The sequence below is a fragment of the Hippoglossus stenolepis genome, chromosome 4, assembly GCF_022539355.2.
Source record: "Hippoglossus stenolepis isolate QCI-W04-F060 chromosome 4, HSTE1.2, whole genome shotgun sequence".
Lineage (NCBI taxonomy): Eukaryota > Metazoa > Chordata > Actinopteri > Pleuronectiformes > Pleuronectidae > Hippoglossus > Hippoglossus stenolepis.
Genome location: NC_061486.1, coordinates 2,629,194 through 2,656,473, shown reverse-complemented (window position 1 = coordinate 2,656,473; position 27,280 = coordinate 2,629,194). Strand labels below are relative to the sequence as shown.

General features: G+C 43.8%; 3 protein-coding genes across 3 annotated transcripts; all 3 read left to right on the top strand.

Annotated features, from left to right (window-relative positions):
- The first annotated feature begins 555 nt into the window (after window positions 1–555).
- On the top strand, window positions 556–11,388 carry acp2 (acid phosphatase 2, lysosomal). The gene is made up of 13 exons (XM_035153801.2): window positions 556–712; window positions 4,672–4,767; window positions 4,935–5,021; window positions 5,415–5,475; window positions 5,602–5,693; window positions 5,771–5,869; window positions 6,172–6,261; window positions 6,770–6,853; window positions 7,960–8,008; window positions 8,404–8,492; window positions 8,696–8,802; window positions 9,252–9,427; window positions 9,618–11,388. Exons 1-13 carry the CDS (start codon window positions 623–625, stop codon window positions 9,761–9,763), a joined length of 1,266 nt encoding a protein of 421 aa, XP_035009692.1. The 5' UTR covers window positions 556–622; the 3' UTR covers window positions 9,764–11,388.
- Window positions 11,389–12,002: 614 nt separating this feature from the next.
- On the top strand, window positions 12,003–17,506 carry LOC118105840 (oocyte zinc finger protein XlCOF6). Its single transcript, XM_035153795.2, has 4 exons — window positions 12,003–12,607; window positions 13,740–14,020; window positions 14,236–14,305; window positions 14,626–17,506. The coding sequence occupies exons 1-4, from the start codon at window positions 12,199–12,201 to the stop codon at window positions 16,230–16,232; spliced, it is 2,367 nt and encodes a 788-aa protein (XP_035009686.1). The 5' UTR covers window positions 12,003–12,198; the 3' UTR covers window positions 16,233–17,506.
- A 41-nt stretch (window positions 17,507–17,547) lies between these two features.
- si:dkey-182i3.10 lies at window positions 17,548–26,880 on the top strand. Its single transcript, XM_047339640.1, has 11 exons — window positions 17,548–17,747; window positions 18,325–18,658; window positions 18,934–20,389; window positions 21,339–21,666; window positions 22,430–22,528; window positions 22,802–23,021; window positions 23,338–23,408; window positions 23,635–23,760; window positions 24,078–24,363; window positions 24,485–25,230; window positions 26,192–26,880. Exons 1-11 carry the CDS (start codon window positions 17,634–17,636, stop codon window positions 26,456–26,458), a joined length of 4,047 nt encoding a protein of 1,348 aa, XP_047195596.1. The 5' UTR covers window positions 17,548–17,633; the 3' UTR covers window positions 26,459–26,880.
- The last annotated feature ends 400 nt before the right edge of the window (window positions 26,881–27,280 follow it).

Sequence of the window (27,280 nt, the reverse complement as noted above, 5' to 3'; positions counted from 1 at the left end):
GATTAGCGTTTCTTCAAAAGATGATTAAATATCTCACCAGTACAACTAAGACGTGTGCAGCAACATGTTCGACAGGAAATCTGCAATCAAATGATTTTTTCACATTGCAATTAAAAATACGAATTTGCTGGTTACAGCTTGTTAGATGTTTGGATTTGATGCCTTTCTTTGTCATATATAACAATAAACAGTTCAAATAAAACCAGACATTTGAAGATGTCTGGGAAATTAAACAGACTGTTTATTTACCATTTTAATATGTAATTGTTATTTTTAACCTACATTTTATCGACACAGTTATTTAGAAATGATGGCTTTGGTCATACTTCTATGAAAAGAAGCTGCAGATGTGGTGAGGATGTCAATAATTTGTTCAGTAATGAGGAAGGGAAATATATAATCTTGTTTGAGTTTTTAAAGGAAGGTGAATTAATGAAGAATATTGAAGTTTAAAGTTGTTTTTGTTATCATTGGTGTATTTCCGCTGAGCCACACACTCCAGCCCAGTAGGTGGCGGTAACGCACCTTTGACGCCAGGTGCCACCCGCCATCAAACGAGACGAAGAAGAGGAACTCCGTTAGCATCATAGAGGAGCTCTCGTCGAGCTGCAGACTCGGAAACATGGCGTCTGCGGCCGGACTGGTTCTGTTAACGCTGCTTTCTGCGTGTGGAGAAGCTGCAGCGGAGAAGAAGCTGCTTTACGTGACTGTGGTGAGTAATGTCGGTGCCGTGGCCTATTTACCCCGCGCGTCCCACTGTGGCGCGGACGGACTCTTATTGAACTCCCTTCAAAAACCAGCGACTTTTGCGTTTTCTTTGCTCATTTGGACGCATGTTTATTCCTTTTCATTGCAATTGAGTCAGAACTAAGTTTTCGGGGTCTTCCAGTAAATTCGGGATACAGGGATTCGACCCTGCAACGTGTGCGTCCTCTGAATAAACACGTTTGTGTGTTTTGGTATCAATGCCCTCCAACTGAAGAATGCCATACTAACTCGTGACTTGGAAGAAGAAGGTGAGAAAGGAGGAAATCAACAGACACCCTGTGTTTGTCTCTGTCTGTGTTTGTCTCTGTCTGTGTCTGTGTTTGTCTCTGTCAGTGTTGGTCTCTGTCTGTGTTTGTCTCTGTCTGTGTTTGTCTCTGTCAGTGTTGGTCTCTGTCAGTGTTGATCCTGAGCCACAGCGAGGTGTCATGATCATTTTCAGACCTGGCAGGTGTTCCAACAAGAAGCCACACTTTGGAACAGCTACTGTTTATTCTGTGAATCCTGATGTTATCTGGGTCACACTGATAATGTCTCTGGGTCACACAGAGCAGAAGTGCTGAGTGTTTAACAAACCAAGGAGCCCGAGATAACAGAAATGAGTCTGGAGACTCTTTCATGGACGATGTATGTCTCATGGAATCATTACATTTCATTGAGCTGATGCTTTTATCCAAAGTGACTTACAATAAGCGCATCAAACCATGAGGGTACCAACCCAGAACAACAAGAATCAAGTGATGTCAGATGTCTTTAGTTTGCGGTGGAAGATGTGTGAACTTTCTGATTGGGGAGCAAAACCACTGCTTCTAGGAGCCAGCACAGCAAACAGTGGTGATTTCCATTGAGTGTTCAGTCTGCAGTGAGGCAGCACAAGCCGATTGGCAGATGCAGAGCGGAGGGACGGGCTGGGGGTGTGGGGTTTGACCATGTCCTGGATGTAGACGGGACCCATCCACCACAGCGCGGTACGCATGTACTGGTGTCTTGAAACGGAGGGCAGCAACTGGGTAACCAGTGTAGGGAGGGGAGGAGCGGAGGAACCAGTTGAGTTGCATTTCTGCTTTATGATCTGAAAGATCAACACAGGAGAAATGTCTTTGGAAGATATTAATACACTTCACATTACCATGATCATACCGTGTCTAACCCACATTATACCATGATAATTTTAATGGAATTTTGAAACAGACGTCATGACAGTGGGCCACAGACTCCCATTTGAGGACCACTGGTGTAGACAGATCCATTGTGTCTGTTTTCCTGGTTTTAAACCCAGAAAAGAGACACGTGTTGAAGAAGCACTTAGTATCTTCATGCCAACTTGGGTCAGGGTCTAGTCAAGGAAACATAAATAACACATTTATAACAGCAACACTGAGATATATTGGTGATAATTATAAAACCTAATTTCTAAGGGTACAAAGTGATTTACAAAATACACAAGGATACAACAACACAGAACAAAATAAGACAAAACAGAAATAAGAGTCTTAATGAGTGCTTGCAAATATTATCTCCCAGGAATTCCAGAGCCTCTGGATCCTGGTTGAAAAAGTATGGTCACTCTTACTGAACAGCCTTGACTTAAAAACCATAGGAAGTGTTGGTTGGAAGCCCTTAGATGATGTTTTGGAGCATAGGGAGTTAGTAGCTGTGTAATAACACCGGGGTCCAGACCTGGATGAGCTTCAAAAGTTATTAAAAGAGTCTTAAAATTGATCCTGAATTTAAATGCGGGCCCTGCGCTTGGTGTTGGTTGAAATGCGAGCAGCTTCCACACTGAAGACAATACATTACATATACACAGCTGCTCCTACAACTACAAGTACTATCACATGTTTTAATATTGTTCTTGTAGCTGTCTGAAGATTGTTCATTCCTCTCAAATTCACACCCACACACCCCGGACGTTTATTGAGTTTAACAGATGAGGGCCAGTGTATTTTCACACGTCTGTGCTCGGTGTTGTGCTGATGTGAGCTTTGATCACAACTCTGTGACTGCTCAAGGGGGAAGAAGTCACAAAGTTGATAACTGGCAAAGGAAGAGTAACGTTTCTTATTTTTTTGTTTGACTTTGTTTATCTTTTAAATCCTATTTATCCGAGTTTTTAAGGCTTGTCTTTCTTGGCCTCTGTTCCCCTTATTTCTTTAGCTTTACAGATTTGGAATGTGTTACTGATGGGAGCATTTATGTAGCATTTGACACACACGTGTTTTTCTGTGTTGATGCATGTGACATCAACAATCTGTCACAGCCTTAAACTTTGCTCCTGGTCAGCAGGTCAATATGGATTTTTGTGTGTGCTTGTTGCAGCTATTAAGGTTGCTATTCTCTATTTGAATTATCCCCAGAGAACCAGAAACACACACTCTGGTTTCCAGCTACTTCAGGCGCAGTCACACCAGAAAACCAGAAACACACACTCTGGTTTCGCTTCTCAGTATTTCCACCTGAATAGAAACTCCATGTGGTATCATCTAGTCATGTGACCAGATTGACCACATCCAACTCCTACTTTCAATCTACTTTGCCTTTTAGAATCTATTTAATAACAAGAGCAGTGTGTCGGGTGTGGTGCCTTGTTTATAAATGTCCTGCCTTTAAAAAGTCCCTGTTAAGTACATTGATACATCATTTAAATATCATTGTAATAGATTCAACTTTATTGTCCTTGCACATAGTACAAGGACAATAAAGTGCCGTGTGTATGTCTTTCACAGTATGAGTTGCTTGTGTTTCTTTCCTACTTCTGTTTTAAGTAATGTCTCACTTTTTAAATTTGAGATGCTCAGATTCCAGCATCAAAAATGTCTCTGATCCTGCCGAAGATGCCGGGTTGGGATTTAGCGAGTTCGCAAACCCATGTTCCGGTACCACCGATTTTAAACTATATGAGTTTCACCGAGACAGAGCTGCAACTTTCTTTTCCCACAAATCACTTCCATCTCTGAACTGCCACTGGCGAGTGCTCTTTTTAGAGATGTGAGGAGAGAGCTATTTCTATTAGTGTAGCCATAAAACAATGAAGACAATCATCACTTCCATACAAGAGGTAGCGTGCAGCTGTTAAAATATGTTAGCTGTTATTTTTTCAAATGCACCAGTTTCAAATCTGCGCTCGGTATAACAGGAAGGAACGTGGTATCAGAACATCTCTATTTTTAATGCCTTTCACACCCGTCGTTATTGATTTTGACTTCCTTCTTTTTAGTCTTGAGAAATGTTAACGCTGTAGTTTTAAACACGATTCAGCTGTTTTTGAAAGGAAAACTTGCAAATGTTTGGTCAAGATCATTCCAATCAGCTGACTGGATTTTCTACCCACCAGTGAAACCGGTTTTCTTTTTAATTCTGTTTTAGAGGAGCTGCTCTGTGTTCAGCTCTTATATCTTATAGTTGTAGAATAACAAATCATTTCATTTCAGTGATATCATGACAGAAATCTGCTCTCAAGCCATAAAAAGGGGGTTGAGCTTTTTTTTATCAAGTCCAAAGTCAAACTAATGTCACATGATGAAATAGTGAAAGTTTCATGTGGTGAGTGTTTGAGCTGCTGCAACAACAAACTGTGCAATACTTTGGTAAAATCCCCCCTGCATGTATTTGTTCCTTCTGTTGTTTATATGTAGCAATGCTTTATTTATTTTTTAACACTTCTGGTTCATAGAAGGTTGAATCATACTGAAATTCACAATTCACAGTTCTGTGAAGGTCACAGGTTCCACAGCTTATTTTTATGCAATAAAATAGTTCAGTATGTCGCTGCTTGTGTGTTTCTGAGCACGTCACCTTTTCTCCGCTCTATACTTCTCGCAATTGTTATTGTTGCAAGGGGAAACCCTCAAGATACCTATGGTCCCGTTTTCCTCTGTTACCTGACATCTCCTCTCTCCCCTCCAGCTGTTCCGTCACGGTGACCGATCCCCAGTCAAAACCTTTCCCACAGACCCGCACCAGGAGAGCGACTGGCCACAGGGCTTTGGACAGTTATCGCAAGTAATAACACGTCTTACATGTCCTGTGGCTTGAAATACAAACACTGTATAACCTATATATATTCATTTATGGACTGGTGTATAATTTTATGAAGCTGCCTGTGTTTTTAGAAATTGGCCTATGTTTGCATGGTTACATTACATGTTTTGTTACTGTGTGTTTTTTAGATTGGGATGAGGCAGCACTTGGAGCTCGGCCAGTTCCTGAGGAATCGATACAAAGGATTCCTCAATGAATCCTACAACAGACATGAGGTGGGACTCGCTATCTACTGTGTCTTCTTCTTCTTCTTCTTCTGCTTTTTTAAACATGCATTATCTAAGTCGAGACCTTACAAAATTGTAGAGAAACCCAACAGTTGTGCAACCACGAAAAACTCCCTTTTAACAGGAAGAAACCTTGAGCAGAAGCAGATTCAGGTTGGGCAAGCCATCCACCTCGACCGGTTCGGGGGGGTTTCAGAGAAGAGTGGGGGAGAGGGGGGCAGAGAAGGGAGGGGGAGGGGGAGAGAGACCAGGAACAAAAACAGGAACAAGTTATGGGTCAACTGGGCCTTTTGTTACATTGTTAACTGAGTCTTTTCCAGGCTGTGATAACCAAACTGCTTTTTGTAAATAAATTTGAGTCGTCACTTGCTTTTTCCTCAGATCTCCGTTCGCAGTACAGACTACGACCGCACGCTGATGAGCGCTGAGGCCAACCTGGCAGGTCTGTACATCAGTTAGCATCCTCTTCCTCCTGCTTCTGTACAGTCTGTCAGGGCGACTTCACCTTGTAGGACTCCTCTTCCTCACGTAAACGTTCTGCTTTATTCGGACTCCTGTCGCCATCTAGGTCTCTACCCCCCCAGTGGTCAGCAGGTCTTTAACCCCAACCTGAAGTGGCAGCCGATACCCGTCCACACTGTGCCTCAGAGTGAAGAGAGGGTACGTGTGTGTGTCATCACTATACTGAACTGATTCTAAGCTCATTGTATGAAATCTTTGTTTTCATTGTTTTTCAGCTTCTCTCCTTTCCTCTGGGCGACTGTCCTCGCTACAATCAGCTGATGAATGACACTGAACACACTAAGGAATTCATTAATATCACCATTAAATACCAGGTGCGCTTTCTTTTCTTTATTCACATATATTTAATCTGCCAATATCATTTATGAATTACATAGATATTACACACGTTACATTTCTTTTGGCCTGATTCGGATATTTTCTTGTCTAAATGTCCTCAAATTAAAGTTTTTTATTAGAAAGGAAGGACTCAACGATGAACAGTTGAAAAAGTGAAATGTAACTATTAATGTAAAATGTATAGTTAGACATTACTAGGTGGTTGTGTTTGAACATTGTGAAGGAGGGAGTGAATTTAGGTGTGTGTTTACAGACCACGTTGTGTTTCTGTCTTCAGGACATCCTGGAGCTGGTGAAGAATAAAACAGGACTCAATAAAACCAATGTGGAAACAGTCTGGAGTGTGTACGACACACTCTACTGTGAGGTGAGCGCACACAACACACACATACAAACAACACAACATTGGACAGCATGTCATGTTGAAGAATTCCCAGTTTCTATTCTATCATGACAATCAATATACTTCAAGTTGTGTGTGTGTGTGTGTGTGTGTGTGTGTGTGTGTGTGTGTGTGTGTGTGTGTGTGTGTGTGTGTGTGTGTGTGTGTGTGTGTGTGTGTGTGTGTGTGTGTGTGTGTGTGTGTGTGTGTGTGTGTGTGTGTGTGTGTGAGAGAGACAGTTTTGCTTCCTTGGAGAGTGAAGAGGTCAATTTAAATTGTTCAGTGTCAGAAACATCCAAAGTATCTGGAGGCCATGTGAAAACAGGCTGGGTCACTGAGGACAGAGTAATTAAGCAACAACGTGAGAAATGGTTGGAGGGGACGCTGCTGAGAAAGTACCAACCTAACTCCTGCTTACTTAAAGCTCTTAAGTGTATTAAAAAATCCTTATTTTAGTCTTTCTCTTGATGTTTCGTTGTGTGTGTGTTTTCAGTCCGTTCACAACATGTCAGCTCCTGACTGGGTGACTCCTGATGTGATGCAAAGGCTCAACGAGCTCAAAGACTTTGGAACACAGGTAAGAGCAGCAGCAGTATCTTGTAAATCTGTGAAGTGTCTTCAGCAGTTGTACATGTGTTCATCGGCATCTGGACTTGCTTGTGTTTCTTGGAGACGTTGCACCTCTCATCCAATAGAGTCGTTGACCCACCCTGCTGATTAGGGTCACATGGGTTCAGGTGTGAATGGTGGAGAACTTTGGACTTTGCATTCTAGGGGGGGGGGAAGTTGGTGTCTTAGGCTACATCTGTACGACGTTTAAATTTGAAAAAGATCTCTGTCCACATGAGCGTCTTTGGCTCCCTATCAGTTTTAATCCCCGTCTATACTAACGCGCCTGAAAAGTCATCATGTACATTGGGCATGCATGTGTACAAGCAGTAGTATCATTGTAAAATACAGAATGTAACTGCACAGCAGCTGTTGGCAAAGACAACAGGATCAGTGACGCTTGTAATTGATTATCCATGTTGCCGAGGCTAAGGCCGGTTGTTTCCTTCTGGAAGGAGGTCATGTGATCGGAGCCTGACGAATCAGCGAAGGCTGTTGACCGAAAAGACCCAGTCAGTAAGCGGATGTTAGTGTCTACGTCATTGTTCCCGAACATGTCAGTTTCTACCCGTCCAGACCAAAATGCAGCCCCAAGTTTTCAATCCAAACGGCGCCAGCAGCATTTCCAAACTTCTCAATTTTAGCAGCTCTGAAACTCTGGAGTACTGCAGACGCCGGGCGTATCCATCGTAGAGTTGATGAGTTATGAACACGTAGTAGCATGGATCTAGCAACAGAAGGCCTCTTTATCTCCCCAGATAGCTAATTACCCATCCCCACCCCAACTCATGTGACCCTAGTGACTCAGAGAGTGGCAGGGTGAGTCTACAACTTACAGGAAGCATCAGCAAACCATATCTTGAGTCAGGGGACGCCAACGACCCTCTAGTTGGCCCGTGGGTTGAAAGACCTTCGTTAAGAGATCGAAGAGGTTTGACACCTAAAGAAGCCTTTTGGATTGGAGGTGAAACTATTTCAAGAAACACAAGCAATTGCCAATAGACAAACTATGATGGGCATTTTGGATTTCAAAGTTTTGTAATGTAATCATAGCTTGTTGTCCATTTTTCACAGGCCATATTTGGGGTCTACAAACAACAAGAAAAGAGCCGGCTTCAAGGAGGTGCGTCTGTGTGTGTGTGTGTGTGTGTGTGTGTGTGTGTGTGTGTGTGTGTGTGTGTGTGCATTAAAATCGCTCTCAGTTGAGCGCACAGCTCCACAAAGGTCCCAGTCTCTCAAGATTCATGAATTATTCCCTGGGAAATCAGTGAAAATGTCAAAAAACACAGTATCTCTCAATATTAACGCACCAACATTTTATACATTTATTTATACATTTTATACTTGTCTCAAACTTATTTCTCACTATCCCTTTAAGTGAAATGTTAAAGGGATAGTGGTGAGTAGATAATGAGGGAATTTTCCTTTTTCGGTGAACTATCCCTTTAAGTCTGGTGATATAGATTTTTCTTACTGTAAACAAATCCCATGAAATGTTTCCTGTCTGTTTCTTTCCAGGGATCCTGTTGGGTGAAATAGTGAAGAATCTGTCCAAGATGGCCGTCCCAGACCCGACACAGCAACTGAAGATGACGATGCTGTCAGCGGTGAGCAAGTTCAAATCTGGATAATACAACAATTCATTTTTTAATAACTCATCGGTGGGATTTTTACCTTTTGGTTGGAGCTGTTTCCAGTGTGTATGTGCTCAGCTAAGCTAACTGGCTGGAGCTTCACTTGCAGTGTAAAGACAACAGTGATAGGGACGCTCTCATTTAGGGTGTGTCTGTTTTGTGTGTTCGTTCCACAGCATGACACCACTGTCATCGCCCTTCAGAGCAGCTTGGACGTATTCAATGCTCAACAGCCACCGTATGCCTGCTGTCAGATATTTGAGCTGTACAGGGAGGACAACGGGTAAAACACACACTCCTCACACACCCAACAATGACTCACTGCTATCCGGTGGAGTTAATACGGCATGTTTTTATTTGGATCTGCACCAAATTGTTAAACTGATAAAAATCTGTCACTTAAAATGCCTGATCTTTTTCATCAAGATCCATAAATTATTCTCTGATCAAGAAAAAAGGTTGAAAAATGCCTTTTCTCCCACAATGTTACAGAAAGAGGAAAAACATCCTGGATCCATCGAGCTTTTGCCTGATTCGGCTTAAAATCGAACTCATTCCAATGAAAACATAACCTCCTTGGTATCAACAATAATAATGAACTTATTTCAGTTATTTCCAGTTCATTGTAACTCTGTGATAATACCGATCTGATATAATCATTGTCGTCACTATAATGATAATATGAAAGGTTTATATCTTGTCTTCACTGTCTCGTTCCCTCTCTGCGTTCAGCTCTGTTTCAGTTTCCATGTTTTACCGGAACGACAGCACAGTGGATCCGTACCCGCTGCAGTTACCGGGCTGCTCCCTTGACTGCCCCCTGGAGGACTTTGTGAGGATTACAAAGCCCTCTATTTCAGATGACAGGGACAAGGAGTGTGAGGAGCCGTCCAAAGAGACAGGTGCAGGTGAGCTTTTCATACACACACACACACACACACACACACACACACACACACACACACACACACACACACACACACACACACACTGACTTTAATAATCTAAATGAAAGATTGTGCCACGCCTTCTCTCCATTCTGATTTCCTCTTTTCTTTTGCTCTCCTCTTCCCTCTTCCTGTTCTCTACCGTCTTCAGGGGTGATCATCAGCCTGGTGGTGTCCAGCTGTCTGCTCCTCTTCCTCATCGTCCTCATCCTCGGGATCATTTGCTGCCAGAAGTCTCCAAACAGCACACAGGGATACCACCATGTGATCAACCAGGAGGTCGGAGAGGAATCCTGACAGAAGCACCGACTCCTTCCTCGGAGATCTCCAAGCCAGGCATCGTTGGACAGTAGCGATGACGATGAACTCTAAAACTACTGAGTGACCTTTTCTGATGGGGCCATCAACTGGTTATTTTTCTTAAAACATGAATGTTTTGTGCAGAAATCAAGATTTTAAAGAACTTTTTTCTAATGAGTGAGAAAGTGCTGGAGGGACCAATGAAGCAGGGGACACTTTCTTTGTCCAACAGTTTGTCATGTACAGTAACGGCTGTGTTCCCAGTGTGGTCTGATCTCCAATCACGTCCATAAGTTCAAGATCTCAACTGATTTTCTGTGACTTTATCGCTACCTGCTGGTTATCGTCTCTGCTTTAGCGATGTATGTTTCTCCGACTGAAGACTCAGGTCATGCTCAGTGGGAGCAGTGATCTGTTAGTGACCAACAGATTCTGTTTGTTACTGTCCTACGACGGCCACAGACACAGTGTCAGTATCAGCCTGGTTACTGAGCTTTAGGAGCATTGGTTTTCGGTGGGGGAGAGGAGCTTGCTTTATCTGTGTGGACCTTTTTATATTCACATAACTTATAACACTCGAGGGGAAAGAGAAAAACTGAATAATGTGGTAAAGGCCAGGAAATGTATTGGAAAATGGTGACGTCATTGCAAAGTCTCGGGAAAATGATTAAGAATATAGTTTTCTTAGCATCAGCTTATCTGATTTCCTTTAAATAACGTAGCTGAAAAGATCTAAATTATTGATTTAGATCAATTGAATTAGTTAAAGACGTTGAGCTCTGCATCAAGGTCCAGAGCGTTTACAGGGCTGAACGTCCCTGCTGGTTTTTAAAGGTACGTGTGTGAAGCCCTGTGTGTTGCAGTTTGTGTACAGTGTGTGTGTTTTTAACTCTAGGGTCTTACAACCTAGCTGCCTTAAATAGTATTAACAAGTGTTTCTTTTTGTCCTGCTGTTACAAGCCACGTTTTTCATTTGAAAGTTGTCCGATATGTTTGATTTAATCACAGTCGCACAATCGCAGTAACAGTTCAACATTTAGAAACTCAAATTAGCTCAAACCTCGGGACCGATGATCTTATGTACCTGACGTGTGGAGGGGTACCAAGAAAAAATGGATCAACAAGAATGAAGTCAGCGATCATTTAAATCAACTTCTTTCAGACACGTTCAGATATCATTTCAGCTTTATTCAGCTTCCATTTTAAATAGAATCTGATTTAAGTTTATTTTTTAATGTGAATATTGGGAAACTCAAATCCCTTTGTGATATTTGAATATCTCTTAAAAAAAAAAAGATTATTATTTGAAAACTAAAACCCTTCTAATATGCAGAACAAATTTTATGCTTTTCTTGAATTACGCTTTCTTTTCCATCAGCTCATGAAAGTTTTACACAACCGGGATCAAGCTTTTCTTTGGTTTACATTGTTTTATAAGTCAGGATAAATGCAGCCTTAAAGAGGATGTGTTTATTCTTGTCTGGGTCCAGATTCTGCTTAATCTTAATCTTAACATGGGGAACAGTGTTATTGTCTAAAAATTCATATCACTTGTTAGATTTTGACTTCACTCTGCTGCTTGTAAAAGTTCCATTGGAGAAATAAATAAACGATCATCGCAGGTTGTTCTCAGATTCTTTTCCCGTTGATTCCTGTGTTTGTAAACTTCCTGTCGTTTGGTCGTCGTCATGGCAGAAAGTCCGAGGTGTAGAGGTCATCTGGAGTTTTTACTGTGGCGGCATCGATCAAATCCAACAGATCACTTCCGTGGCCAAGCTGCGAAGTTTTGATGTGGATGTTACTTTTGTTAAAAATGTTTTATTCTTGCTTCATGGAATCTCTTTTGTTCTGCCCTTTCTGGTCACTCAACCTAACAAATAACAATCGGCTGCAGGGTATTGTAAACATGTGCCGCGCCTAAATGATCGAATGTACACGGTCAAGGTTTTAAAGAGGGCGGCCGGAACAATCTTTCAGTTCATGTTTCATTCTGCTGTCTGAACAAATCACCCCAGTGAGGATAGGTCAGTGGTGAAGGTGTCCATGGACCATTATTCTGACAATAGCAGCACTGAAGCTACCCACTGCTGATGTCACCTTCTCTACTGATGCCATAGTAGCAGTGGATTAGTTTATTATTTCATTATAATTTCATAATACAATACAATTATGCATATTTCATTTAGTTCAACTGTAGTTCATGTGTTTTCACAAGACTGGAGCTTTTATTGTGAAATATAGATGTGACGCCGGAAGCGGATGTGCCACACGGATCCTTTTCCCCGACGCACATGAAGAGGGACGGTGAATGTTGCTCGAACACGGAAGAATTTAACATCGAACTAACTTTGATTAAAATGAAGTTTGGTTTATAATTTAAAATGTGTCACGCGCTGAACCACACCGCGGGTTGAACTTTGACTCTGAGGAAAATGGAGGCGCGGTTCGGAGGCGAAGTGGCCTCGATCGTGGAGGTGTCCATCCGGGCGGCGGTCACCGTGTTCAGGGATGTTTGGGCGAAAGAGGCGCCAAACACGGAGTTTCAGGGGGAGAAGCTCGGCGAGATCCAGGAGATAGAGACGTGTCTGGTGGCCCAGGTCCGCCAGGCGTTCTCCCGCTTCTCCTCCGAGCTGTCCGAGGAGAACGAGGCTCTGCGGGCCAAGGTGGAGCAGCTGGAGGACGTGCTGCAGCGGAAAGCCGGGCAGCTGGAGCAGGAGCTGGAGGCCCGGGTGGGGCAGCTGAGCCGGGAGATGGAGCAGCTGGAGGGGGAGCTGCGGAGCTTCAGGCACCAGGCGCAGGGAGGAGCCGGTCACAGCCCCCTGCCTGACGGACCAGTGACGGGTGAGAGACTGTCAATCAATCAATCAATCAATCAATCAAAATCATCTGACAGTTTCAAACTCCATTCTGCCAAAGTCAGTTTCAGGCTGGATGGTCCACAGGCTTCTTAGGGGTCAACAACAACAACTTCCTGTTTGACACAGCTGCTTTGTTTTTGTCATGTGACCCACTGACTCCAAACCAAAGCTGAATAGTATAAATACTCTAGAGAACCGTTAAGACCATTAAGAATAAATAACACACTGTAAACCTCAGGGTTTGGAAACAACCACCTGAAACCAATACTTGCACAAACTTTAATTTCTCGGCCTCTGAGGCATTAACTTAAAAAAAACTATAACTTCTTCCTGATCTTCATGAACATTCAGTAAAAAGACGGAGACTCAGTAGGAACGTGGTCTGAGTCTGAATCTTCATTCTCACTTCTATCATTGTTTTGGTCAAGGACACTCTGCTGTCAGCCATTGTCTGCAGGAGTGCTGAGAGACTACACATCCCATGATGCATTTGGCCTTCCCCTCCAGTATCTCACATTGTATTTCAGTGGTCAAACTGTATGTCTTGAAAACGATGAGATCGTGAATATAATGAGTGAATAACATGTGTGATCTGGCTCTAGAGGGAGAAGCGTGCAGACGCTGCACCTCGTCTTTAAGGTTTATAAACACTTTAAGGGGAAAAAAGGACACAACTGCAAATATTGATTTATTTCCATCGTACAAAGTTTAATGATTTGTATCATCATAGATTTATGAGGTAGGTGAATTCTTCTCTGGGAAACGATGACAAACATTTCTCCCAGTTTGACGGTAAACTATCGATGATTAATATAACTGTCAGATCGTTAAATCATGAAAATCCTATTAAGCTGAGCATTATTGATTAACATGTCCATTGTCGTTTAATGTGGCTCAACAAAATGTGAGAGAATAGTGAAAATAACTTTATATTTTTCCAGAGACCGGGTGATGTCGTCTTCTTCTTCTTTGTCCGACCAACAGCCCAAAACCCAAATATATTTAATGTGCGTAGAAGCCTTTAAAACAGAGGGAGGCAGCAAATCTTCACACGTGAGGAACTGAAACACGTCTTTGTCTGTTTCTTTTTGTAATTTAATTTAACTCTCCACCAGGTTCAGCAGACAGCGAGGTCGCTGCCAGCTCCACGGCTGCTCCTACACCTGCAGTCGTCTCCATGGCGGCACTGGGCGGAGTCGGCTCTGCTCCCACTGCGCTGTTGATGTGTGCCGACCAATTCGTAACACAGGCCTCGACGCCATCGCTGGCTGTCTGCACAACAACGGGGACGACGCAAGTCCTCATCAAACCAGCAGCATCGCCAGAGTCTATGCATCAAGATGTCCCCAGTCCAAACTCCAGCACCGTCAGTGATCAGGCCTCAGCCGAAGAGAAGGTGGGTGTTGATCTCAGTCATATTTACCTGGAAGCAACAAATCTGATATTTAAATGTGTCTCAGGCTTAAAGTAGCAGTGTGTAGAATGTAGTGACATCTAGTGGTGAAGTGTCATGTTGCAGCTGAACACCCTTCACACTGAACCTTTAACTTGTTTGGACCAGACATAACACTTCACTAATTTCAACCATAATGATTTCCTTCATCATCACAGAAATCTGTGGAAGAGGCTCCATCAGGGAGGCCGAGGAGGACGAGGAGAGCCACTTTTAAAATTGAAACAGGTACGATCAGATTTCAGACATTTGTTCCATACATTGTTCTGTAATCATTTATTTTCTGGAGCAGCATTTCTTTCCTATGTAACAATGTAGGTCAGGTAGTGAAGTTTTGCCTTTTGGTATTTTAGATAACTACAGGTAAGTCCAATGATCTGCTTTTCAGGTTTTGCTTGTGCCCGAGGGAATACGTCATCACTTGATGACTCTTGTTTCAGTTTGTAAAGCAACTAGAACATGTAGAGGATATATCCCTCTTAGCTATTACATTCAAATCTTTAAAGATATCACACCCATTTTGTGTTTTTTGTCTCATCCACTTCCAGTTTCCACTGACAACAGCTCTGCAGAGAAGAAAATCAAACCAGTCGGAAAAAAAGAGTTACAGGCAGAGAAGCGTTTTTTCTGCGAGCACTGTGATGTTGGTTTCCATTTCAAATGTGACCTGAACAAACACATGAAGGTTCACAAAAAGCCGTTTGCTTGTGACCAGTGTGACAGAAGCTTCCTGATGAAGAAGTCTCTGGAGAATCACGTTCTGCGTCACGAGGTGGGTAAAGTCCCGCGGCCCTTCCCCTGTGCACAGTGTAAACGATCGTTCCGAAAAGAGCAGTCGCTCCAGAATCACCTCAAGAGTCACCAGAGGATGAAACCTCCAAAGCCCTTTGTCTGTGATCAGTGCGGGAAAACCTTCCGACTCAAACAGTCCCTGGAGAACCACCTCCTACGGCACGAGAAGTGGAAGCAGATGCTGAAGTGTCAGCTTTGCGACAAGACTTGCAAGACTTCGGTCCAGCTGAAATGTCACATGGCCGTGCACTCGGAGGAGAGACCGTTCAGCTGTGAAAAATGTGGGAAGGAGTTTAAGAGCAAAGACACTCTTCGCTTCCATCAGGTGGTTCACACAAACACCAAGAATTACAAATGCACAATGTGCGAGGAGACTTTCAAATACGCCCATTCGCTGACGGTGCATAAGAGGAAGCACACAGGTGTCACGCCGTTCACATGCACTGTGTGCAACAGGTCTTACAGGACGGGCACTGCTCTGAAGAGACATGGCATCGTCCACACGGGGGAGAAACCGTTCACATGTCACATATGTGGAGCGAGTTTCAGCCTGAATAACAATCTCAAGAGGCACCTTCGCATTCACACGGGAGAGAAGCCATTCACCTGCAAGGAGTGTGGCAAGAGCTTCTCAGACAACAACAAGCTGAAGTCCCACATGCTCATCCACGGAGCCAGGAAGCCGTTCATGTGTGATCTGTGTGGGAAGACCTTCCTCTTCAACTGCAGGCTGCTGATGCATCAGAGGTACGTGCACTTCGACAGGAATGAGGAGGCCGACGGCACACAGAGACATCTGCAGACAAAACGGCGAAACAAGTCTCTGGTCAAACCATTCAGCTGCAAAATATGTCTGAGAGGTTTCTGCACCACATATTCCCTCAAACTTCACGAACGAGGCCACAGTGAGCACAAGGAGTACCAGTGCGGCCTCTGTGGGAAGGCTTTCCACAACAAATACTCTTTTGGCTATCACCAGAGAAGCCACGCTGGAGAGAAGCCCTTTGTTTGTGATGTGTGTGGGAAGAGATTTTTCCACACTGCTAGTCTGAAGCAGCACGAGCGGATTCACACGGGTGAAAAACCATACAAATGTGACCAGTGCGGCAAGGCATTCAGAACGGACGGAAATTTCTACAGGCACTTGCGGATCCACACGGGCGAGAAGCCATTTGAATGTGTGCACTGCCAGAAAAAGTTCCATCAGTCAAATCAGCTGAAGTCCCACCTGCAGATCCACACCGGGCAGAAGCTGTACTCGTGCCAGCAGTGTGGTCAGGGCTTCTCCGACTCCAGGCAGCTGAAGAAGCACAGCTGTGACGGGTCCTGTCACGGTGTGATGACCACCAGTGCGCTCGGCTGATGAGAAATCGTGTGTTACCTAGAGCCTGACCGATATGGATTATTTGAGGGGCTGATATTGAGGAGTGAAAACATTCTTGTCCCAATATATTGGTCGATATGTATGTTAAAATAAAATGTCACTCAGAGTGCATATGTCTGCCAAGGCCAAACAGTCCCCTTATATCAAACTGCACCGTACACTCAGATATCAGTCCTGTGCCTCATCTTGATTTTCATCAAGATCCATGAATTATTTACTTATTTAAAAAGCAATATCTCACAATGTTAAAGGAAGAGACAAAACATTCCTGGATCCGTCTGCTGATCCAGATACACACTCAAATTGTATGGGTTTCCTCTTTGGGTCCTGCCCCCCCCCCCCCACCTCACAAAGGTTTGTGTAACAAACAGAAGACATTACCTCCTCGGCAGAGATAAAACTGTCTGATTCTTACGATGTCGTTATCAAACCCTTTTGCACTAAGAAAAAGGAATTTAATAGAGGTTAATAAAACACAAATACAACTACATATATAGAAATTAGAGAAAGAAAATAACCATTAAAAAATCTTTTTCCATATTAATCCACATCAGTAAACATAAACACATGATGATATGTTTGTGGAAGGCTCTAATGTCGGTCAGGCTCAGTGTTAACTAAGGGATTAGATCATATTACTGAACTGAGTGACTGACATGAATCACATGGCTTCATCTTCATAATCTGATGTTGACACTGGGTGCAGCTTTATAAGTGAAATGAAACTAATCTGTTCTGGTTTTGGCAGTATGTTAAGTTGTTTAAGTTATTAAGTCAAAATACTTGCTTATAATAGTTCTGGGCTCTGGTAACTCCCACTTGTTACGCTTGTTATATTAGATTTAAGGGATTTAACAGCAGTATTTAATACAGCATTTGATAGTGGCAGCTCGACTCCCATCCAGAGCCTTAACAGTAGAGGTGAGGAGCTCTGTTTGTGGCATTTATTTCTTTCTGCTTCAGTAACCTCGACTGTTCAAATGAGTTTTTACATTTAAAGGACACTGTGGCCATTTAAACATCTCAAAGTTTCACATGTGTGCTGATCTGTCGAGATGAGATACCTCTGTACATAGTGTGAGGATGATCAACTCCAGCTGTCCCAGTTTTTCATTAATTTATATATTGAGTTCACAATAATCCATGAAGATGTAATTCTTTTCTGAGTGACAGGTGTGTACAGTTGTACGCATCCCTGCGATCTGTTTCCTGTCTCTCGTTCCTTACTGCAATAAAAAAAGTTTGCGAATGAAGACGGTTTGAGTTTTATTTTGAAATGCGGTGTTTAGCTATTTCTGTTTCCGGAATCAATGGCGCCCGCGGTGCTGCTGCTCGTCTCCTCGGTGGAAAGAAGAAGAAGCAGCAGCTCTGAACTCCAAGATGTCGGAGACCTCGTCTCAGTTTTACTCAGAAACTCAGTCCATCATGGACACGGTCACGAAGACGGCAGCGGAAGTGACCGGAAGCTTAAAGAAAGACGCTTCCGGCCGTGAGGTGAGTTTGTGACGAAGCCGTGAAATTAGTGTTTGTTGACGTTTCTGAGATCGTGTGTTCGGGGAGATGGACCCGAGGGAGGAAAGAGAAGAAGAGGAACAAGGCTACAAAGATGGCGGCATGTCAGTTAGCATAACCGCTGCCTAACACCGACAAACTCTGAATACATAACTCCTGGTTGAGCAATAAGCAACAAACAGGAGCGCAGCCTCGGAACATGAGGTTTTAAGATGTCAATTGTTTTATTAATTTGGTGTTAACGACATCTCAACGTTTATTTGTTTAGCTCATAGTCTAATTATAACTTTAACAAGATGCGACCTCCTCTGATCTTAATCCTCAACAAGAGTAAAAAGGTCTTAACAGGGAATAAGAGGAAGAAACCTCCGAGTCACGTGTGAGGGATTCCTCTAATGGAAAAGTGTTTAAAGTGTTTATAAGAAAATGTCTGCGGGGTTGTTGTCAACAATGGAAACATCAGGTTGCGTTACCGCCATCTAGTGGCAGGGAGGGTGGAGTGGACTGAAATTCGTTTTTAAATTATCAATCAGCATCATCTTTATTTTCACCCTCACAGTCAGACAGAATCCTGGAAATGTTGGCACGAGAGGCAACGAGAAAGATCAGCGCCATTTTCTCCCAGCTGACCTCAGTGCTTCACAACGAAAACAAGACCCTGCACGCCACCATGGGACGGCTGGAGAGCGAGCTGACCGCCATGACAGAAAACTTTGAGAACGCCAGGAAGTGGAGAGAAAACGTCCTTAACGGCTGCCCGGTGCTGTTTGAGCAGAGTGGGTTGATTTTCACCTTGAAGCCGTTTGGGAAGTTAAAAAGAAAAGGTGATGAGGTGATGGGGGGAGTCACAGAATCATCGCCTGCTGCTGAGACGCTGAGTGAAAACGATGCTGGTAAGTTTCCACTAAAGAAGAAACCCACATGAAATATATATACCAAATAAAAAGCAATATTAACGAGACATGAAAAAAGAGATGGTGGGGAGTTCAGGAAATACATTGTACATAGTTTTCTCCCCTTTTATTCTAGTTTTTGAATTAATTAATTAGAGTAATGATTTTATGTGTTCAAATTTTAGCTTTTCCCATAAAAGTTCCTGTTTTCTTTTCTCCGTGCTGCCTTCACTCTGGACATGTGTTCTAATGTTTGTCTTGTTGAATCTGTGTAGACGCTGCAGAGGATTGTTCCACAGTGAACAAAGATACTGATGGCCAACACACACAGGAAGCAGAGGTCAAGAAGAAAGGGAGGATGTTTGTATGCGACGTCTGTAACAAGAGCTTCAGCCGGCAGTTTCATCTGATGAAGCACATGAACACTCACAAAGATCAGAGGCCATTCGCCTGCAACCAGTGTCCCAGAAAGTTCAGGAACACGGCAACGTTTGAGTTCCACCTGCTGCGCCATGAGGAGAAGAAGTACGCTGCCTTCCGGTGCCACATCTGTGAGAGGACGTTCAAAACAAAAATGCACTTGAAGACTCACCAGCTTGTGCACACAGACAAGAGGCCGTTCATCTGCTCCACCTGTGAGAAGGGCTTCAAAACCAAACACAACCTGCAGGCACATCTGCTCGTTCACACCACGGAGAAGCCGCACAAGTGTTCAGATTGTGGGCTGAGTTTCAGATACGCCTTCACCCTGCAGTGTCATAAAAGTATTCACACCGGAGAAAATCCTTACAAATGCACAGAGTGTGGGAAGGCTTTTATAAAGAGGAGGTCGCTGAGGACGCACCAGTCGGTCCACAGAGGGAAACGGTTCACATGTGAGACATGTGGAGCGGGTTTCACCCTCCAGCACAACCTGAAGAGACACATCCGAATTCACACTGGAGAAAAACCGTTCACGTGTAAAGTCTGCAGCAAAAGTTTCATTCAGGACAACAAACTGAAAGCGCACATGCTTCTTCATGGTGCCTCAAAGTCGTTCATGTGTGACCTGTGTGGAAAGACGTTTCTGTACAACTGTCAGCTGCAGAAACACCAAAAAGTGACTCATGATGAAAGACACGGGCTGGTCGTTCGGAGACGGACACGGGAACGAGGAAATCGCAGAGTTATCTATCGACGGGACAGGACCACAGTGGACGTGACGCCGTTCAGCTGCAAGACCTGCAGGAAGAGCTTCGACACGGCGACCTCGCTGAAGACACATGAGGTGATCCACACAGGTCGGACCCAGTACAACTGCCACACATGCGGAAAGTCCTTTTTCTACAAAGCCACGTACAACTACCACCAGCGGATTCACTCAGGAGATCGGCCGTTCGGTTGTGACATATGTGGGAAGAGGTTCATCATCCGTCAGGCTCTCAAGTCACACAAACTTCAACACTCCGGAGAGAAGCCACATAAGTGTGACCAGTGCGACAAGGCCTTCCGGATCTACACCAACTTCCTCCGACACTTACGGATCCACACGGGGGAGAAGCCGTACGAGTGTGAGGTTTGTGGAGTGAGGTTCAGGCAGCTCGGACACGTCAAGTTTCACATGCAGGTCCACACAGGAGAAAGGCCGTATTTTTGCAGCAGCTGTGGACTCGGATTTTCAGATTCAAGGCTGCTGAAGAGACATAACTGTACTGAGAAGTATCAGAAAATGTCAGAGAACACAACGGTCTGAAAGTAAAGTGTTGAATCAGCCATGGTGCTACTCTGCAGAAAGAGACTTAACCGAGGTAGATGTTACACTTTTACTTCCTGTCCGGGCAAAACCACACAGACCTGCAATTATATATTTAAAGACACTTAACACCACTCGTACCATAAACCCAATAACAGAAGAAAACTGTTGTGTTATTTCCTGAATAACTTAATTCTGAGATGTGATTTTCTGATCAGGAAAATGTTACGGTCTTTATAAGACTTTGGGCTCAACTCTGCTCATTAAACTCTTAAAAAACAATTGACATGTTTCAGGTGTTTGTTCTCGTTAATGAAACGGTGTCAGATTTTGTCAACTCTACGATTATTTTGCTCTTTGAAATGTCCTCAACTAAAGATTCTGCCAATATGTAAAAACCTTAAAACTTAGAATTTGAATTATGGTTACTTTAAAATATGAGACTCTTAACTTTAATATTATCAGTTTTTCTTCAGTATATGTTTGTGATAAGAAAGTAAGAAAAAAGCTTATATGAACTTATTAGGTTGTTGAAAAGCAGGACAATGTCCATTTCATATTCATCGATAACAAGATGTATATTATCAAAACAAACACACACTATTGACACTTGTAGTAATAAGGCCATGAAACCCTGACTCAGACCTGTAATGAACATTAGTAAAATAATCAGCATAAGTATGTTATTTACCTGAATAATTAGGTATTCATTATGAATAGTTAAATAATAACTGATGTCGTGTTTACAGGCACTGACTTGTTTCCTTGAGGATGACACTGGTCAAAGTGGAAATAAATCAGCAGTCGACTATTTTCTGGTGTTTCTGCAGCTTCGAGTTGTTTTCTATTCATGTGATCATATTTTATACATTTCACCAGGTGGCTCATCTGTTTCTGTTGTCACATATTAGTGTTCATGTGTAGTTATTCTCTCAGGGGCTGAACCAGCTCACTCCTACATGTGCAGGCTGCTGAAGGGGTGTCTGTCGAGAGGGTCCGGGGCTTTATTCTGAAAAGCCCGACCCGGAAGAAGAAGGTGTTGCTCGGTGAGCGGTCCGAGTTTGTTTTGTGTTCGTACCGACATCACGGATCCTCTCGTCCCGGATCCTCACGTCCCGGTCCCGGGAGGAAGCTGCAGGCCAGCGCGAGCAGCCGAGCCGCCATGTCGGACCCGGAGCCCAGGCTGGACTCCATTTTGGAGATAATGGTCAATGCGACTGTGACAGAAATGAGCAAAGTTACGGATGAGAGCAGTGACGGCTGCTCGGAGGAGAAGGTCGGTGACCTCAGCGTGTTGTTGTTTGTGTTGTTGTTTACGTTGTTGTTGTTGTTGTCACCCCCCACCCCCCTGTGTGCTGACGCGCCCTCCCACCCAGCAGCTGATCATAGAAATAGAAGAGCTAGCTAGCTGCTGCAGTTAGCATCCCTGCTCTCAGCGGGGATACGATCTGATCCCAGGACAGATCACAGGAGCGGAGCCGCTGTTCACACTGAGAGACATGTGGACACGTGTGTGTGGTGGACGAGGAGACAACACAGGGTCCATGTTGGGACGCCATTTTGAGTTGGACAGCAGGCTAGAGGCCTATCTATGTGCTGTATGTCTACAAACGCCTCAGCTACAGGTTCATCATGAACCAGCCACGATCAGTGCGTCAATACACGTGACCTGTGGTGGCGAGTAACTAAATACATGTACTCGAGTACTTTGAGGCCTAGTGGTGTATTATAATGTTTTAATGTAGTTTATATTTCCACACATTGATGGAAAGTAGCTCAATACATTTACCAGTTTGTATTTTTTATTTAAACCAATTTAAAACAAATTAATTTAACTTTTAACCATTGACACAGTATAATTAGAAATTAAATACAATTTAAGAAATAATCCCAATTTGTCCCATAGCAATGAAACATTAATAGTACAGTATAATCATAATATTGTGTTATTGCCTCACATCATCATAGTGGTGAACTCAAGCTCCTGATGTTTTTACAAGCTGTGAAATATAAATTGTTTCATATTTCATATTCCTCAGGTGATCCAGTTCGGTGTCTTCATGACGTCTCTGGCTCGAGAGGCTGTAGAGAAGATCTGTCAACTTTTCCACGAATGTTCCTCCCTGCTGCGTTTGGAGGTACGTCACTCGACCAGAGGCCGGAGGAAGAAACATCCCTGATTAGATTTGTGCGTCTTTGCTTTTCTGATATTATGTCTTTAATGCTTTAACAGTCCCACAAATAGAATTTAGTAGAAGGTTAAAATACTATAACTCTGAGAGAATCAGCTGTCACTGTACAAACAGCATGAAAGAACGTTTGACAAATTGAAATAGGTGTTGGACAATATAGACACACAAATTTGTCTTGATTCCAATTTAAAAAGCTGTCTTGTTCTTTTTGTTCTGTAGGTGTCACAGGGCGTGGCAGAGATCGAGGACCTGAGGCGTAAGCTGGAGGTGGCGGAGACGGAGCTGAAGCTGGTGTTGGAGGGCAGCAGAGGCCAAAAGGAGGTGGAGGAGCTGACTGAGGGGGGCGACAGAGAGAAGGAGGGCAGGGCGGCTCCGAACAGCGGAGCAGAAGGAGAAACTGTCCAGCTGAGCCACCGCCCGGGGAGAAAGAGCCGCAGAGGTGAGGACCACTCAGTGTGCTGCCTGTAATTAATCAGGACTAATTTTATTCAGGAAAACAGAAGAGTAACTTGTTTCAATTCCTGAACACACATTTGTATTTCTTTACACTGGTATCCACATTTTTTTAACCCATTACACCTCCAGCTGATTAGCTTAGCTTAACATAAACTAACTGGAAACAGGGGGAACAGCTAGCATGTCTCTGTCCAACTGACTGAAAACCGGTTCACGTCTCTCGCCACAATCTTTACCCTGTACTTGGTTGGATCCAATCCTAATAAATATCTCCTTGATTTATTTATTTTATTTCACAGCCGTGTCGACTTGTGAGACCGGAGTGAAAAGGTCTCCGATTCTTCACCTGTGGAAAGGCAGAACGTACGAGGTAAATAAATTCCCACCTTGTCTCACACAGATGTTGTTCCTCTGTATAAAGGCCTCATTTAATTGTGAAGACTTTAAACATGGAGGTCAACTCACAGACTCACAAACTGAGAAGGGCTGAAGGTGAAAAGTATCCAAAATGATGTCAAGAGGCGTGCTTTTTTATTCAGTTTGTATTTAAACTCAACGAAATCCGTCCATATCTCAGTGTTGTGTCTTCTTCTCAGGACAGTGTCCAGCCGGTTATAATAAAAGAGGAAGGATTGGATGCGTTCACTGGCCAGACGTCTCCAGATTCTGCTAAGTGTGTCGAGGAAGCAGGACAGAACGATGACGACGACCCAGACTTCCAGGTTGATATCATGGATAGAATGTGTAATTTCTCCATATGTAAGGTTTTAATATTTTGTACTGTTCTTTTTCCCTGTTTGTCTCTGTAGATATGTTAAGATTTTAACATACATAGACAGTTTTTTCTTTTATAATTAGGAGTGATTGCTTAAATGGCCAAAATGTGTTAATGAAGATGAAGGTCAGTCTGCGTTAAGCATGTATTGAACCACCACTGTTGGTATGATATCTACCTTATGGACCAAGCATCAAGCCACCATGAGCAGACAAGGAAAGACAAGGAAACAAATGAACAGTTTGCCTTTTTCTTTTTTGTCAGTTGGACCCAGAAGATCTGGATGAAGGTGACCCAGGATACACCACGAGACCGAAACGTGTCCTCAAGCCCAGGTTCCAGCGAGGTCGAGCAAATAAAGAGAGTCAGAGTCCGAACCCGCAGCCTCTGAGCTGCAGGCACTGCAGGAAAACCTTCACCAAGCTGCTGCAGCTCAAAGCTCACCAGGCCGTCCACGGGGCGAACGCAGAGAAACCCTTCCACTGTTCTCAGTGTGGCAGAGGCTTTTCATTCCAGCGCAGCCTCAACGCACACACGCTGCTCCACACAGGTGAGACTCAGCTTTACAAACAAAGAAAGGTCACTACACCTGCAGAGTAGGGTGATAATTCTCTGTGTTTGTCATGTTTATTGGTTCAGCTGTTACAATACTCCTTTGTCTCCATCTACAGGTGAGAGACCACACACCTGTGATGTGTGTGGGAAGGGTTTCACCCTGAAGCAGCTGCTGAGGAACCACCAGCGACTCCACGCTGAGGTCAGGCCGTTTCGCTGTGAACAGTGCGGGAAGAGCTTTTACCGAGCCCACGGCCTGAAAATGCACCAGATGGTACACACAGGAGAGCGGGCCTACATATGCCAGTACTGCAACAAGAGCTTCACAATACAAGGTAACCTGCAGCGACACCTGCGCATACACACGGGGGAAAAGCCGTTCAGGTGTGACACTTGTGGCAAAAGCTTCAACCAGGCCGACACTCTGAAAGGCCACCAGCGGATACACACCGGTGAGCGTCCCTTCAGCTGCGACACCTGCGGCAAGTGCTTCATCCAGAAGAGTGCCTTGAAGATGCACCAGAAGACCTCCCACTCAGGGGAGAACTCCCTGGCCTGCGTGGCCTGCGGCATGACAGTGGCCTGTGTGGACTCGCTACGCAAACACCTCCAGACGCACGCAACAACTATTCCATGCACATGCGTGCTCTGCGGCCGGCGTCTGAGCTCCATCACAGACCTGCGCTCGCACCAGCAGCACCACACAGTGGACAGGCCTCACAGCTGCGGGCTCTGTGGGAAGAGTTTCAAGTCGTCCAGTTACCTGAAGATTCACATGAAGACGCACAGCGGGGAGAGGCCGTTCTCCTGCGACATCTGTGGTCGTATGTTTACACAGCACAGCAGCCTTAAATCACATCAGGTAGGTTTACACTGACTATTACAGCATCAACTAATGTGACTTGAGAAGATAAAAAAAACTGAAATATGAAATATCCCCATCCCTGTCATTTACTGTTGACATGAGAACAAACATGTTTGTTTGTTACAACATCTGTGAATGAGAGCAGAAGGTAATCAGAGAAGTTTAAAACCTACAAACAGGACAAACAGTCTAATGAGAAACACACAGACCTGATGTGAAGCTACTGACCGATTTAAAGAGCTCAGATATTTCTGTCAATTAATGTGGTTTAAGCACTTATTATCGTCCAATTGTTTTTGGCTACTGGTAGTGGATGAAGTCATTCTGCTGTAAGGATGTAAAAACATACTGAGACGATGTTCAGTGCACCCAGACACTGCTGTTGTATGTGGTTACATATGCGACTAAACGCACTTCCTGTCGACAGGAGCGTTGGCGCCATGTAGACCAAGCTGGCGCGGGGCCCTGAGAACATCTCATTGCATTAATTCACAGCAATGACAATTTTGCGAGAACCCCCCTTAAACTCTATGATCGGCTTCGTACATGAGACTGAAACAACACCATGATCCCAAATCTCCTAATGAGGCCCCGTGCCATTATTCTTCTGCCAAAAGCTTCCTCAGAGTTTCAGTTGAAGACTGGATCGTCTAAATGTGTCTGGATAGTGGTGGAAGTTTGCACTTAAACTTACCTACTACTCAATCATTTATGTGGATGCACAGTGTGTATGTTTTAAAATCATTTTGATAATAAAAGAACCGGTTGAAGATTGGAATGATGTGTTTTGTCATCATGTGTTTCTTGGGTGGGTATCCCTTTTGCCTTGGGCCCCCAAATTCCCTCGAAACGCTCCTGCCTGTCGACGTGATACTGGATTATTAATTATTAAATTAAGTTTAAAACTGAGATTTTTTAAATATGCAACAGACTGACTTCTTATCTCTCTCCTTCTAAGGTGGTCCACACCGGAGAAAAGCCGTTCAGCTGTGACACATGCGGGAAATGTTTCAGCAACACAGGCAACCTGAACCGTCACCAGCGTATCCACACGGGGGAGAAGCCGTTCAGCTGTGACACGTGTGGACGCAGCTTCAACCAGGGCAACAGCCTGAAGGCCCACCTGCAGATACACACCGGCGAGAAACAGTTCATGTGCGACAAGTGTGGGAAGAGCTTCTCCTACCTAAGGAACCTCAAGGACCACAAGTGTTTCTACGTCTGATCGAAGAGACGCCTGCCCTGGTTGTGGAGCTGATGGCGTTAACTTCCTTTTGACTGATAAACAAGTGGATGGATGATTGGGGGGGAACTGAATGATTTTGGTGTGATTTTTAGATTTGATTTGGTTTTGTCCCCGAGGAAAGTGATGTGGACATTGTAGTGAGGAGCTCAGACACAGACTGTATATAAAGATGTGACTGCTCCCAAAAGTGAAGCCAAATCATCTTGATCACCTCCTGGTGGCCGGCGGCAGTATAGGTAATAAACACTGCCCTCTCCCTTTTCGTGGATGGGACATGGACCGAACTGAAAAGTCAATGTACACGTTGTGAATTACTTTTTTTCTCACACATGATCATTTCAGGTGGTTCTTATCACACTGATGTGTAAGTGTTAAAGTTTTCAGTAAAACATGATGATTGACAGCTGAGTTGACCCATTAGTCCACAAACACAACCTGTACCCGACATCATTTCTGTGCAACAGGGGGAAGGGGAGACATGTCGTCCATCTTTATTTACAGTCTATGATTGAGATGAGTGAAGAAATAAAAGAACAAATCCTAATTTAAAGTGGACTGTGTGTAGTCCACACTATCCTTTTTAAAGTTAACCACTTTTTGAGTTGAGATACTGAAAAACCAACATGTAAAAGCAACTTACACATGGAAACATGCACATAATGCTAAAGTCATCAAATGAAATGCTGATAACTTACAAGAGTTTGTTTTAAAGGGATAGTTCACCCTGAATAGAAAAGACTAACTGTCCTTTTAAATTAAATGGACGGACTAACCACTTATTTCTGTACAGAGTAGAAGACT